General features: G+C 34.1%; 1 protein-coding gene across 2 annotated transcripts in view; it reads left to right on the forward strand.

Annotated features, from left to right (window-relative positions):
- Positions 1-17,040, forward strand: part of LOC149782797 (CD109 antigen-like) — a 642,407-nt gene that overhangs the window by 43,072 nt on the left and 582,295 nt on the right. For both annotated transcript variants that reach the window (XM_089934311.1, XM_089934312.1), the window contains exon 4: positions 10,944-10,975. In XM_089934311.1, coding sequence (XP_089790437.1) covers positions 10,944-10,975 — 32 coding nt within the window. The remainder of the gene's footprint in view (positions 1-10,943; positions 10,976-17,040) is intronic.

Genomic DNA, 17,040 nt, shown 5'->3' on the forward strand with positions numbered 1-17,040 from the left:
CAATGACATGAATCTTTCTCAAAACAACCAGTATTAGGTAATGTGACTATAAGATATATATATGAACCTGGTGAACTTGAAGGGGGTAAAAAAAAGAGCAACTGATCCTATTCAGAGTGTGACGACACATCAAATTTGGTAAGATCCATGGGTAAACCTGCAAGCTACAGACTAGATTCAACTGCTGAACGTGGATTTGTACATGAACAATTACAAGTAGCTATATCTATTAACATAGAGACAGCGAAGAAATCAAATTTCCTTCGATGTATAAAGCTGCCAAATATTTTGATATTTACAGTGCTTCTGTCATGGTTCCCATGCTACTGGGAAATTGGGAAATAGTTGGGAAAAATGAAAAAAAAGATCCCACGACCTTGAAAAGTCCATGAATTTTGCAAATATTGATGAAAGTCAGGAAAAACCTGGGAATTTTCCGCCACCACTTGATGCCAGTAAAATCACGTAATTGAGTCATAACTAAACTGATCATGAGTTAAATTTAGTTCTAACCAGAATATTTGGAGGGTGCAGTATGATCATTTTGGTGCATGTAATAAACATATCTGCTGAGTCAATCCAAATGCCCAGTGGATTAGATTCGTCTAGTAGACTTTTATTTTCAAAGTCTGCTCAATATCCATATCTTTCCTTACACTGAAGGAATGAAAACCAGTCTAGCATCACAAGAGGCCAACATGGTGGCAGCAAAAGGGTACCGCTTGCCGGATGGCCTAGCAAACTTTAAATGTTGTTATATCAATTTCACTTTTTTATCAGAAATTTTTGAGTATTAAAGTCATTATCTCTTTAATTTGCTGAAAGACAAGATAAAACTACGGCGATGAAATTTGACCTGGTACTCGGGATTTGCATTGCTAGTTGCATGAATACACAAGTCTAACAACCCACATTTTCAAATGTTGTAGAGAAAAAAATACAAAAATATTAAATGAAAGTTGTATACTGGTTGTAATAAAAATACAAAAATGAAAGAACACAAAATTCTCCATATTTATATATTCCAAGAACAACTGCTAGAGTTTTGTTGCATAAAAATACTACCACGTTGACGTGTTCTGTGCTTGATAAATCAGACTGGCCAGATTGCAGGTTTTTATAAAATGTATCTGATTTTCATTTAATATAATTGAATTTCTGTACAACATTATAAAGGAGTTTCTTGTTGATATGATGTGACTATTGGACTTCTGATGTTGTCATTGGAGATTTGTGAAGTCATGTGATTAGTACTGCAAATGGCGAGTACTGGGTCAGATTTCATCTGTGCTGTAGTTTAGTCTTGTCTGTCTGCAGATTATCGACATAACAATTATATTACTTTCCATTTCTGAGAAAATAAATCATTTTCATATCAATTTCATGCAGGTACAGTAGTCCCCCTCTTATGAGGCCACCCCTAATGCAGCAGGGAAGTGGCCTTATGATGAGGGTGGCCCTTCTAGAGGGGGATGACAAATGCGAATAGTAAATACATATGAAGAAAGTCACAAATACATTTAATTCTAAGACATTTAATATTTTCATTAAAAAATCACATGCACGTTGTGAAATAAATGTAAAACAAACTGTGTCATCATTTTCAAAAGAATGCTATGAATAACCATTGATATAGTTTTAAAACTGTCTTTATAATTATGTTACAGATCACATCATCTGTCACTTTGTTGGTAACAGTCTAAAAAACAAACCAGTCTCGTCACAATTAAAAATATCTTTGCTGTCATATCCCCTGCATATATCGTTTAGACTTTTATTCCAATCTTCAACAACTTCATTATTAACATCAGCTGATTTTCCACTAAGGACAGAACACTTAATATTGTGTAGCACTTGAAATCTGTGCAACCATCCATTACTTGTGATAAAGTCGTCATATCCCAATTCAACTGACAATTGTTGCTTTTTCTTGTCATTCAAATCAGGATACAAATGTCTCCTGGCTCAGTCTTCCTTTCTCTGTCCATTTCACCTTCCCACTTCTGCAGAATTGTTTCATTATCTTTCACGATATTGTTTATCTGAGTATTCCTGACATTAGTTTTCTGCTTGGATCCTCGACCCCCCCCCCCCCCCCCCGCGGTCAATTGAATTACTTTCACTTTCTCTTAAACTGTGAATTTTTCTTTCCCTTGATGACATGTTGATCTTTTTGCAGTAAGTTATTCATGTTGCCAACTACAATACTGATAAAACAATTTTGTATGCATCTAAACAAATTGTCGTGTGTTTTTAAAGGAAGTGATCTTGTCACGTGATTTGTTAGTCGCAGTCTGATACCCTATTGTTTTTATACATTTCTTTACACTAAGTGAGAGAAGCCAAAACGGCTTTGATATGTACCATTAACATCATGCAGATTTGACCTCGCGGCCGTTAGGATTCGTAATTTTGACAATTATTGCCAGTAGTAATAGCCACTAATTATCAAAGTGAACAAGCTCAACATCTTACTAAAAAGTGTCACAGGATGAAGCTGGGTTGGGACTGGATTAGGGAAGACACCAAAAGCAACTGCGTTTGCAAGATGTTTATTGATAAACGCCATTTAAATATTAACAAATCTGACACCATTATAAACAAAAATATAAGGAAAATTATAAAGTTCCTAACATGGAACTACCAACAACCTGAGTACATTTTTGACAACATATACATATTGATATAACTCAATACACAATTCCTTGACACTAAGGGGAGTCATAAAGGCTATCAAACCATTTTCCTGCTGACTTGGGTATTGTACATCCATACTGCCACTTCTCAGCTATTACTACTGTTCAAAAATTGTAATCTTAACAATTATCAGAGTGACTAAACCGGACATTTATGATAACACAGCAGTAAGGCTAATTGGATTACATGTACTTACCCTTTTGTATGGATTAAAATTTGAGTCTTTCTCGGTTTTTCTGGAATAAATTTGGCTTCTTGTGAGGCGTAAATGATATAATATTAACCTTAGTGGTACATGTACTTTACTCAACACTTCTTTCAGTAATGAAAACCCGACATTGGGAAACAGAAATCGGATTACTTAACACACGTTATGAATAAAATACTGGTTCTGGATACATATTCAAATAACATCCGGATGCTTGTGAGGGGTAAATTTTATATTATTGCACTAATATGCTGGCCGTTGGTCACGTTAGCTGGGTGGCCTTTTGCGAGGGGTACTTTTGAACACAAATTCGTTGGTGCCAACGGATTCTGGCTGTAAGGAGCGGGTGGCCACTGGTCGGGGGGGGGGGCGTTCAAGACGGGGACTACTGTATGAGTCAATATAACATAAGTTAAAATTTTCTAGGCCTGCTGGTAAGCAAGTACCATATGTCACTACCGCACAGTGGCGGCAAATAATTTTTTTTCAATATACAGTTGCAATGACCCTTCACTCCAACCTAAATGTCCAAATATGAAAAATGGGGTGGGAATTTTCAGAGAAAACTCAGATTAGAAAACAGACTGCAATTTGTTTTTAGCCAAATTTGTAGTCCAAATTGTTGAATCTCAGAGCTGAAATGAGAAATTGTCGTCCATTGCATTATATATTAAAAAATGATTCGAGCCCCTGTATCAATACAAGTTTGGGGACTGGTTTAATGAATTACAAGAAGACGAGTGGATTTTACAGAAAATTCAGTCCTTGTTTATTCAACAGTATATGATTTTGAAGGTCTTTTGTCAAAACTTAAATCAACCCTTTTGAAAATGTCTTTTAAATGATTCATTTTTAGCCAGATTAACTTAAGGAGATTAGGTTGTTCGAAACAATCTTGTTTGGGATTTTATTGGCACAGATAAATTCAGGGTTAAACTGTTTTCGTTACAAGACGATTATAATCATTTGCATTTATTGTTTTGTTTCTTTATATACTGTAATATAAAATGTTACTTTGTATGTGATGTAAATATATATATATATATATATATATATATATATATATATATATATATATATATATATATATATAGATATGGATATATATAGATTGCTATAGAATTCTTTTGAATTAAGGGTTTGAAAGGAAACAAAACATAATTTATGTTCATTCATTATGTTGTTCCCACTTAGCAAAATAATGCAGCAAAAGAAAGTTAGTACTTTTATTCTGTACATTGAAATGACTTTACATGCCAGTTTATATGAATAAAATCAAACTTGTTTCATGTGATACATTTTATGGTTTTGTACATAATCATCTTTTCTGACTTCGATGTTTTTGGAGAGCCTTGAAAGAGAAACATCTTTAGATTAAGAAAAAAGCGTGTTTTATAATGTAAATTTTTCTTTAATTTCATTCAGTAATGGCCATATGTGAGCATTGAATAAAGTAATTTCATCCTGGAAAAACCCTGGAAATGACCTGGAAATTTATCTTTATAAAAGCATGGGAACCATGTTCTGTACACTTCGTCACAAATAATATAACCAAATCAGCGTTTTCAATGAAATACAAACAAAATAACATTTTAGTATTGCACATAGGAAGAATTGTGAATGGAGATAACTCTGTCAAGCAAAACTTTCTCTGATTTATTGATTAAGCGGTAGTCTCACTTGTAACTGCTTAATATTACTGTATATGACTGCAGCAAATTTTATTGTTGTTTTGTCTCAGACATTCACTATGTCAATGACTTTGTCATTGGGGATTCTGTTAGGGTGACCGTCTCTTTTTTTTTGTTTGAGTCCCCCTGATAAATTCAGAGAAACAAGAATCATACCAATAGTGTGCTGATTTAGGTAAGAATGGCACAGATTATTTTATTGTAGTTGTCTGTCAATATGAAGGGATATAACTCTGTCTTGACTGTGTCAAGGATATGTATAGTGATTAAAGAGTTATATTACTTTTATTTTACCAGTACTTTTACTTTTAAATAATTCTACTTTTTGGGTTGTTTCTTTTTGTTGGATTTTTAAGAAACATCTTTATTTTGCCGAGTGTTGGGTTTCTTACTTCCTCTAGATTCTGTCAGCAATGATAATTAAGAAAAAGGAAAAATACAAACAGCGAATAAGCCAAAAATAAGAAACAAAAAAGATTGTTGATACATGTGTAAGACAGTTTAGAAAGATGATGCCTGCAAGTAACTCTGTTACTGGTGAAAGTGAAAATGAAAGCAGTCACTAGTGACCATAGTGATTGTGAAAGCACTGTAAGTAACAGCTAAATAAAGTGAAAGTAGTAACGGATTGTGAAAAATGAAAGTAATTGTAACAGATAAACAAAGTAAAAATCCTTGACAGAGTCGAATACGAAGTCATTGGGGAATAATTCATTTCTGAGTATAGTATAAAAGAAATATTTTTTTTATTCTGAATCAAATTATTTTTTTAATTGATGAAATTCAAAGCAAAAACATGCATAATTTAGAATTTGATCTCTGTCGCACACAATCACAATAATATGTTCTCGTTGCAGCTCAGTTATCTGTTCCTGCATTAAGACTATAAATTTTTCTTTGTGTGGAAGTGTCAATATTGTTTGGATGGCACTTTCAGGTATCTCTGTTGTATGCAAAAACTCTCATGTGCTGATACATTATATAATACCACATAAATAATTGTAGCATTTGTAAAATGTCAACTTCAACTAGGGAACAGATTTTACAAAATCTTCTGCAGACACACATGCAGAGTTATATTCAATACTTCCTGTCGCAAATCAAGTAAGTGACCAGTCTGGTCAGTATGCTTGAAATATATCTGTAACAGTATTGGATTATGTCATCTAAGATAAACTGGATTAATGGGTTCTAACACAATACAAAATGCAGGGGTGATTGAGGTGTGAATGTATGTAAAATATATCCATGCTTGGCCTGGCTGGATTTTTCAAGCTCCACTTGGTAGCTGTCATCAATTGCATCATATACAAGATTGACTTGGATAGTTGATGTGATTCCAACAACACGTGATGATATATTATGACCACCACCATAAGAATCATTGTTGTGCCTTAAGATATTTGCCAGTGGGACTATTTTTCCCTTGCGTCAATATGTGGAAAATATTCACTGATGATATCATTTACTGATTTTTTTGTTTAGCTCATCAGCATTAAATCCAGGAAATTTAAATGTTGCTAGATCCTCTGACAGTGGATTTGTTTGGTGGAATATCTGTTGATATGAAGTGCCACTCGAGATTTTACCTTTGGACTTGATTACCATCCACAAAATACTCTGATGAATAATTCTGAGGTCAGATGTAACCTGGTTCAACAAGTTCTATTTATTTAACGATTTTCTCCTTTGTTCTTGTGAATGTCATGTCAAAAAGATACTTGGTGATTAACTGGGGCAATTTATCATGATATCATTGGTGCTCATGATTATTATCATCAAAAGTAAATTTGATATCCTGGACAATATAATGTCTTTCAGGTGTTTTGTACATCTACCATATATCGTGGGCAATAAGTAATTCACCACTGTTGGGTTTAGCTTCTGTTGCTCTTTACAGATGATTATTCTTATAATTTGGAGTATTTCCCCAATACGATCTTTTATCTGAATCATAATCAGATCATTTCGGCTGTGGTAAATGGTACTAACAGCTGCCTCGCTAGGCACTGAACATTAAGAAGTTAGTGTAAGGACTGGTCGTCCTGGTGTCAGGATAATGTGACTGGGTGGGACATCATGCTTCTTGTCTGTTACTAGACATCACTATAAACTGCCACACTGCAGACATCAGTGGTATGACTGAATTGTTTTTAAAGCTATGTAAAAAATCCTAATGACACATACACACAGGGTCCCCAATGACCAATTTTCCAAGGTGCATTTTAGGATGGATGTCTCTTATGCACTGAAACTGGCCTGCTGTGACCTTCTTAAGGGATTTACCCACAATTGCATATAATTCTGTCCTCTAAGCGCAAATAACATCAGTTTTCTTTGGATTGTTATGGAACCTTACACATTTTATGGGCCATCTTCTGAATATGCACATTTCAACAAATATTTTGCTCTGCAATATCTTTTAGCACTATTGCCCATTTTGTCCTACAGCTGAATGGAGTGCAAGACTGAATATTGTGAACACATCATGTCTTTTAGTTTTTATGTCTCTGTCAAAATATTGTCACCATCAAAAGATGTACATATGGGCACATTTTTGTGCTTCCTTGAAATCTTGTCATCTTTGAAGAACTCTTAAGAGGAAGAAAAATGGTCTTATCTTGAAATACTGGAAATTCTTTTTGGTCAGTCGAGCATAAATCCCTTTGATGGGCTCTTGTTTTATCATAGGTTTATCTTACTGGGGTACCCGAGTAGATTATTTTCACCATTCCTCAAGTTTGGACTTTTGGATCAGGATGTCTATAGTGGGATATTTTTTGTACAAATACATTTATACTGGTACTTTCCCTCTCATCTAAAATGTCCATTTAGTAAGAGCTTTGAAACTTGGATGTCTTTCTTGTCTTTCTTTTACCTTTGTAGCACTGTCAAAATAGGTTAGACTGTATCCAGGTTCTATTTACTGAAGTGGTATGTTCAAATAATAAGGAATTTCTAGACCCTAATTTGATTTTTCTTGATTCATATACTATTTAAGAGTGTGGCATGATTCATATACTATTTATGAGTGTGGCGTGTCTTCCTCATTGAACGGCCCTTCATTGCAACACCTTGATAAAAGGCAGACATAGTTATAGATAACCATTACTGTTATAAAGGAGGAAAGGCAGGTCTGGTTATAGGTAACCATTACTGTTATAAGGCAGGTATGGTTGTAGGTAACCATAACTGTTATTAGGCAGGTATGGTTATAGGTAACCATTACTGTTATTAGGCAGGTATGTTATAGGTAACCATTACTGTTATTAGGCAGGTATGGTTATAGGTAACCATTACTGTTATAAGGAAGGTATGGTTATATAACCATTACTGTTATAAAGCAGGTATGGTGACACAACCATTACTGTTATAAGGCAGGAATGGTTACAGATAACCATTACTGTTATAAGGCAGGTATGGTTATGGATAACATTATTGTTATAAGACAGGTAAGGTTACAGATAACCATTACTGTTATAAGGCAGGTATGGTTATAGATAACATTACTGTTATAAGACAGGGAAGGTTACAGATAACCATTACTGTTATAAGGCAGGTATGGTTATAGATAACATTACTGTTATAAGACAGGTATGGCTATAGGTAACCATTACTGTTATAAGGCAGATATGGTTACAGATAACATGTATTTCATGCACATGTATGTAAACAAAATGCCGCGACTCATATGGTGTTCTCCACACATAAGCTTGCACCAAGGTTAGATGTGCATGGAGAATTATAGGTCTCATCATCAGCACCTAGAAATTTTAAGTTATTGAATTTTGAATATGATAGTGTTTCCTTATGTTTACTATTGGAGTTGAATTAGTACCGTGAGTCCTATAGGTAACCATTACTGTTAAGGTATGGTTATATAACCATTACTGTTATAAGGCAGGTATGGTGACACAACCATTACTGTTATAAGGCAGATATAGTTACAGATAACCATTACTGTTATAAGGCAGACATAGTTACAGATAACATTACTGTTATAAGACAGGTAAGGTTACAGATAACTATTACTGTTATAAGACAGGTATGGCTATAGATAACATTACTGTTATAAGACAGGTATGGTTATAGGTAACCATTATTGTTATAAGCAAAGTATGGATCTAGATTTTATATATATATATATATATATATATATATATATATATATATATATATATATATATATATATATATATATAATGATAGTAATGGGGGACTTTGTGTAGCGCCTAATCTTTAGAAGCTCTCAGTGCTTTACAACATTAGACAACACCTATAAGATAAAAAAACATATAATGATATGATTACAAAAACAAACACCATGTAATTAGAAAACATAAAAAAACATGCTGAGAATATTTAAGGTAGGAAACAGTATTAGGTCTTTAAGTTTGTTCTTGCAGTCAAAATAAGTGAGTTTTGAGAGCACTCTTGAATGGGATCACTGTGTCTTTGTGTCTAAGTTCATTGGGCAATTCATTCCACGTTGCTGGGCCCTGGTACGCAAAAGAACGTTGTCCATATGACTTTGTTTTCATAATGGGAATATGAGTATATGATTGTCAGAAGAGGAGTGTAAGTATCTTGCTGGTGTCCACACATGGGTAGGTCAGATAGGTATGTTGGACAGTGAAACGTAGCACAGAGAACAAATTTTGTGTTTGATTCTGGATCGAATGGATAGCCAGTGTAGGGTAGAGAGCATCGGGGAGGTGTGCTGTGATTGTGGTACTCTAAGTATGATCTGAGCAGCTCAGTTTTGAACTTTTTGGAGCAGATATTGAGATGAACCAGACATAATTGAGTTACAGTAGATATATATAATGTAACATTTTTGTTTTGCCTTATGGACATTATTAGACAGTCTTAGTATCAGGCATTATACAGCATGGCTCTTAGGGACATTATTAGACATTCATAGTATAAGGCATTATACTGTGTGGCTCTTAGGGACATTATTAGACATTTACATTATCAGGCATTATACTGTGTGGCTCTTAGGGACATTATTAGACATTTACATTATCAGGCATTATACTATGTGGCTCTTATGGACATTATTAGACAATCACCTTATCAGGCATTATACTGTGTGGCTGTTAGGGACATTATCAGACAGTCTCACTATCAGGCATTATACTGTGTGGCTCTTAAGGACATTATTAGACAGTCACAGTATAAGGCATTATACTGTGTGACTCTTAGGGACATTATTAGACTAATCACCTTATCAGGCATTATACTGTGTGGCTGTTAGGGGCATTATTAGACAGTCTCACTATCAGGCATTATATTGTATGGCTCTTATGGACATTATTAGACAGTCTCACTATCAGGCATTATATTGTGTGGCTGGTATGGACATTATTAGACAGTCACAGTATAAGGCATTATACTGTGTGGCTCTTATGGACATTATCAGACAGTCTCACTATCAGGCATTTTATTGTGTGGCTGTTAGGGACATTATCAGACAGTCTCACTATCAGGCATTATATTGTGTGGCTCTTATGGACATTATTAGACAGTCACAGTATAAGGCATTATACTGTGTGGCTGTTATGGACATTATCAGACAGTCTCACTTTCAGGCATTATACTATGTGGCTCTTATGGACATTATTAGACAGTCACCTTATCAGGCATTATACTATGTGGCTCTTATGAACATTATTAGACAGTCACCTTAGGCATTATACTGTGTGGCTGTTAGGGACATTATCAGACAGTCTCACTATCAGGCATTATATTGTGTGGCTGGTATGGAGATTATTAGACAGTCACAGTATAAGGCGTTATACTGTGTGGCTCTTATGGACATTATCAGACAGTCTCACTATCAGACATTTTATTGTGTGGCTGTTAGGGACATTATTAGACAGTAACAGAATAAGGCATTATACAGCATGGCTCTTAGGGACATTGACAGTCACAGTATAAGGCATTATACTGTGTGGCTCTTATGGCCATTATCAGACAGTCTCACTATCAGGCATTTTATTGTGTGGCTGTTATGGACATTATTAGACAGTAACAGAAAAAGGCATTATTTTGTGTGGCTCTTATGGACATTATTAGTCAGTCACAGTATAAGGCATCATACTGTGTGGCTCTTATGGGTATTATTAGAGAATCACATCAGTCATTATACTGTGCAGCTCTTATGGGCATTATTAAACAGTTACACTATCAGGCATTATACTGTGTGGCTCGTATAGACATGATTGTAATGAAGGTGTGCTGTACCATTCTTTTGTCAAACTCTCATCTAAGCATACAAAAGAAAGTTTAATGGATAACAAATAATCTGGCATGCAAGTAATACTTTACTTTGTCATTTTCAGGAGATGGGCAGACGGCTTTTATCACTTTTAAGGCAAGTATAAATATAAAGAAAACTGAACATATATGAAATTTTGTTTGCAATTATTATAACATGGAAAACTATATATATGCAATTCATATAATCTTTCCTTTTGATCAAACTATCATTGTTGTATGCCATGGGAAACAAGATGCTTCACTCTTTAACCAATGGCTGCCTATGCAAAGATTTCCTTGTTTCACATAACTATACAGAACATGCTTAGGGGGCACTGTACAGATATTTTGTACTTTTGAGAGTGACAGGTATAAGATGAAGTTGTCTACATTTGCAACATGCACAAATGAGAGAATTTTGACATACTTCTGTATTACTGTCATGTACTATGGCTGCTAATTCTTTGATTATTTTACTTGTGGACACTGAACATTGATCAAAGCACACAGCTAACCAAATTGGCAGCTCCCATGTGCTCAAAAATCAGTCTGAATTAGTTTAAGGGACACTATCTTTAACCGTTAGTAAAACAGAGAAAAGGAATTTTGACAGACTAGACAATACCAGCTTCTGAAAGTGCAGTGAATATGAATGACCAAATATATCAAATGTAAAAAAAAGATATGGGCTCTCTTTTTCGCAGTTTATCTTTGAAGTCCATGAAGCAAAAATGACCAAGCAGAGCTAGCATCTTTTTTTATAGGTACACATCTAAAGTAATGCTAAGCTTTATGTTTTATAACCCAATTACACACTTCAGTCATACACCAAACTAAAGGGAATTAAACGTTATTTTAACAATATCAAAGATATACAAGGTCTTTTTTAAATAGCCAGGATAACCAGTGAGGAAAAGCCTGGGAAATTCTTTTTCTTTAAAAATCTAATCCTGTGCAAAATGTGAAACTGTAGAGTGCCACCTTAGCAAATCAGTGCTAGTATTATTAAAATCTTCCCATCATTGTGACCCAACATGACCTTTCATGCTGTTTGAATGAGCCAATCAGAGTTTCTCTTTCAATCACAATTAATGCAATGGACACTTTCATTTATATGTTGCGTTGTTTTGATTTTGTTTATTCCAACTTATGAAAATGAGGAAAATCTGTCTACAGGCAGCCGTGGATGGCAAAGAAGCATAGCAAATTGTCTTCATATCGCTTGTGATGATGAACTATCCTCTAATCCGTCTAACCCAGCATTTGATATCATTTTTAGGACCCAGTGTTTGATATCATTTTTAGGACCCAGTGTTTGATATCATCTTTAGTCTCAAAAACCAAACCATGTACTGTTGGAAACAAAATATTGTTTCTGGCTTTGTCCTGACTACTATCTGTAAATCACTGTTCTCTTTTTCACGGATAAACTCACCTGAGAATGAAAGGTCCAGTTAAACATAGAAAAAAAACTCACAGGTCATGGTCATTGCTTGATGATTGGGCAATCCTACCTCGAATGATGGCACTAATTAAAGAAGTTTCATAGTTGTAAAAGCACATCACATTTATTGTTCTAAACAATCTCGGTGTCAGCTGAATCACTTTTTGATAAAAAGATGCATCACTGGTGTGCACAGGACAAAATACTGTATATGTTTGTTGATAAGCCAGGTCTAACTACAAATATCAGAGACCCAGATCTGCCATTGCAGAATGTGCCAAAAGATCTGTATTTTTGCAGTTTCTTAATATTCATCAGGGGAACAAACAATATAGATCTGCCAGTGCATTATATGATAGCAGATCAGGGTCTGTGTTGTTTGCAGTTGGACTCTTCTTATAAGTGAGTAGCTGTTTATTATGGTAGATTTTAATAGATTTAGAAATCTGAATAGCTTTAATGTGAAGATTTGATACTGATTGGTTTATTTAGGAATATACTTGTACTGAAACTTAATTACATTTATATGAGTTCAGATTTAAAAAGAACATTGAGAAACATTGTCAGCTTTAGAATACAGTGAATACAGTACAAGAGACCTGTAAGATTCTTTGCTCTGTGGCTTCACAGACTTGACACTTATTATAAGATACCGATTTCCTATTGAACTTAATAGCTATTATTATATGAACAAGGTCTGCAGGAAACACCTGAGTTGGCTAACATGAAAATTAATGTCTCGATGGAATGTAGCTATTTGTGAAATGTTTTAAACTAAATTTGCTGAATTTAAGACTTAAGAAGTAAAAAGGAGCTTGAAAATTTTAGATTATATAGATACAAGATTTCAGAGCTTTCTGTTAGACCTGTCTGAATATTGTTACAGAAATGTTTTTTTCCTTGCAGATATTTGTAAAGATATCGTGAAATAACAGTAGATTGTAGATTGCTGATTTCTGGCAAAATAACAAATAAAATAGTTGCCTTTTTCTTTGCTCATTGCCTTATATGGAATTTGTAGTAAGATAATAGGAAAAACTTCACCACACAAAACAGAACATCAACATGACCCTCAAAAAACCAGAATGGATCCTGGCACATACACTAAAAGTGCAATATATTAATGCCAAAATGAATGCCTGCTTTTACTATTCATATATTCTTGCAAGTATTTTATTCATATTCAAATATTCATCATGTTGTCGTCATGAAATATTTGACATTGTCACTGCCGACTTTGGTTGAATCAGAGGCTTTGAAGTCAGAATTTCAAGCAAATCCTGTAAACAGTTGCAACCAGTCTCACATATATATTGACTTGTCTTGTCTTCCAGTTAGCCGAATTACTAAGTTACATAACCCTTCATTGACTCAGACTGTCTGGATGACATTAAGAAAACACATTTTAAAGAGATTTCTTTTTGCTGAAATATGGACCCATTCATTTGCATGAAATCTTCCATTTTGTGTAACAGCCAATAAAGACAGAATGCATAGATGAATTGAGGGCTATTCTTAAAACTATTTTCCTACATTGGTGAAACTTGTATAGCCCAAATCTGGCCTCGCTTTCAAACAACATCTGGGGCTTTCTGAGTGGTGTCATTCACACATCTCACTTGTCCATTTGGGTTTGAGCCTTGATTTGGTCAACTTGTGTATGTGAGAAAGTTTACCAGTAGATTCCCATGGGTCTGAGGTTCTTTCCAGGTTCTTCCTCAAACAAACATGCTGTCTGACATGTATAGCCTATCACATACTGAATAATGGCAATAAACCCACAACAACAACAATCATTCACATAACATATCAATCTCAACATGTACTTGTCTACTGAACTAAATTTTTCTGTCTCCATAAAATGTTTGACCAGCAAAATGGTTGGAAAATTGTTTTGAAAACTTGGCTGTTCACAGTAATTTTTAAATAATTAAATTTCCAAATGATAGATAAAAAAAAAAGCAATCGAGTCAGTTATGCACTCAAGGCTGAGCAGTTTTATGAAAGCTATCCCTGTTCTGGTAAACTTTCCCAATCCGAATTGGTCTTAAAATACAAAAGGTTGAAACATTACAGTCTTGATTTTTTAGAATTCGCAATAAAAATAGTGCTTGTGAAAATTCTGCTAAAGTGAATATTTTGACCAAAGTTTTCAGTGTGCATGCAAGAAATAAGAATTGAGTGCAATTTGACCTGAATCATGCATGCTTTATTTCCAAGAAAATTAATGTAGAAATAACTTGTTGCTATTATGGAACACTGTTACAATTACTTAAAAGTTGATGGTAGCCAAGGAATGCACAATTTAGTTGAAAACTGAAGTTTCTTTATCAAAATGAATATGAACAGGTGACTGAATATCGTTAGACATTCATTACATCAAAGAAAATACACCCCTAGTACAACTGCCTTTGGCATTCCTTGGCTACCATTGTTCTTCAGACAAATGGCAGTCAACAGAGTTTGAAAAACATTTGATTATTCCTGGATTTACCTTGATGATGTGTCAAAGAAATTAGTCAAAAAATGCAACTAGACACTGAGTTGTGTAAAAGTGTCATTATGGGCTGCCTGTGTGAGCTATTCTTGAAAATTTTACCATCAGTACTTTGTTGTCAAGAACTGAGATACATAGCACTGTAATGGCAGTAAGACATTGATTCCATCATCATATGTATCAGGGTTATGTCTTATATTGTAGGATTATTATTGTATAATGGACAAGCAGATTTTTGGATCCATGCCATTATTTTTCATAAGCCTTTGGCCTCATATGTATAAATTAGCATTTTCACCCTAATGCTTGCTTGAGAGGCACTCACTAAAGATCAGTAAAATCATGTGACATCTGCTATGTTCACAGTAAAGTCATATGCCACTTTGCATTAACAAGAGGCTGAATGTATAGGGAGCACAGACTGAAATTTTCAACTGTGGTCAGTATATGTATTTCTTTGGTGTTTTGTTCAAAATAAATAAATGATAAACTTGCTGATGTCAATTACATTGTTGATACTGTATATTATATTGTTGATACTTTTAATAAAGCAGCTGACCTTCTAACACTGTTCAGGTTAATATAACCATGCCTTTGCACAGTTATAGAAATTAGAAATGGCTGCTGACAAGGAAGCTATACTGTCACTCAACCCATCTGACTCCCAAGATGTCTGACTATGCCTGGTTCAGTATTACAATATTGCTAATGCTATGACACTTTTATCTTAAGTTATAATAATAATAGTAATATATTTTATTCAGACATTTAGGTCACTGGCCCATATTACAAATTATAGTACCTGTAAATACAGTGTGCACCTTGATGTAAAGAAGTTATGAATATACATTCATAATTTCCTAAAATCGGTGCATAATATTATACAGATGTTACTACCTCTAAGTATATTATTCACCATTCATTTGAGTTAAAAAAGATTGTCTAAGACTAAAAGACAAATTGATACAGTAATAAAGATTTCTTATAATTAATATTTTACGATGACTGACTCATGAGGAATACAAATTTTTCTACAGATGGATAGAGATAATAAACATCATTAAAGTATTTCTTTCTCAAATGGTCATGAGCTGGACAGACACGAACAAAATGGAATTCATCTCCTAACAAAACAATCATTATTTTTCATGCATAATTCACAATACTTATTAATTCTCTCAATCCTGCAATGCCTACGTCTCTATTTTTTATATATGATAATCCACATGAAAGGTATTTTTCACTTCCCCTGTTTTGGAATGTTGAATCCTTAATTCTTTGCAAAAATAGTGAGAAAAATTGTTGTCTCCAGCATCTTGATTTAGCCAAACATACCCCAAAATGAAGTGAAATAATCTGTCTTTAAGTTGGGTAGTGTTATGACTCTATAAAACTCACCAAACATTTTAATTATTAAAGTGATAAATTCAAAATGTGAGAGGAACTTACAGTATAATGAAGTGAATCCAAATTTGTCATTATAAAGGTCTTTGAAAGTCCTAAACAAATGAAAAAGTCCCATATAATTTCAATACCGGAAATGTACTGGTCCTCCAAGAACCATGACATTGTCAAGATGGCGTTGTCCAGAATTCTTCAGAATAATTTATAACTGTTCCAGAATAATATTTTTGTCCAAATAATGAGCAATTTCTATAGCCACTGAACAGTCCAAACAGATGTTTTTCCTCTCAAAAATATCTAAGTACAACATAAAAGACATCTACAAGCTTACATCAGGAACATAAAAATTGTGAATGACTCCAGAAATTGGAATGAATCTGGATACTTAACTTTCTCCTTATTTACACCATAAATTGTACTGTATTGTGCAGTGGACCCTATATGACACCATACACTATTGATTTATGATGTACTAAGTCACGATGTACTGTATTCACATGACCCCATGTAACCAATGTGGGAAGCCACAGAATTCCTCACAAAACTTCCGTATCCCATCAGTCACTGAGAAAATACGCCATAGGCACCATTTTAAATCTTACTATTATGATTATTATTACTATCAGCACGTACGTAAACAACTATTTATAGATCCTATGTAATTTGTGTTTTCAGTAGAGCCAAATTACGCACACAATTTATGACAATAAAATATTCTATACAGTTTACGACCATGAATAGATGTTACAAAAATTAAATAAAATCATGTGCTGGAAGTTACATAAAATATAGAGATATATAACAGGTAGCCCATGTGACATGTTTAGTTTCATCT

Source organism: Sinohyriopsis cumingii, chromosome 15 (assembly GCF_028554795.1).
Source record: "Sinohyriopsis cumingii isolate HCF-2022 chromosome 15, ASM2855479v2, whole genome shotgun sequence".
Taxonomy (NCBI): domain Eukaryota; kingdom Metazoa; phylum Mollusca; class Bivalvia; order Unionida; family Unionidae; genus Sinohyriopsis; species Sinohyriopsis cumingii.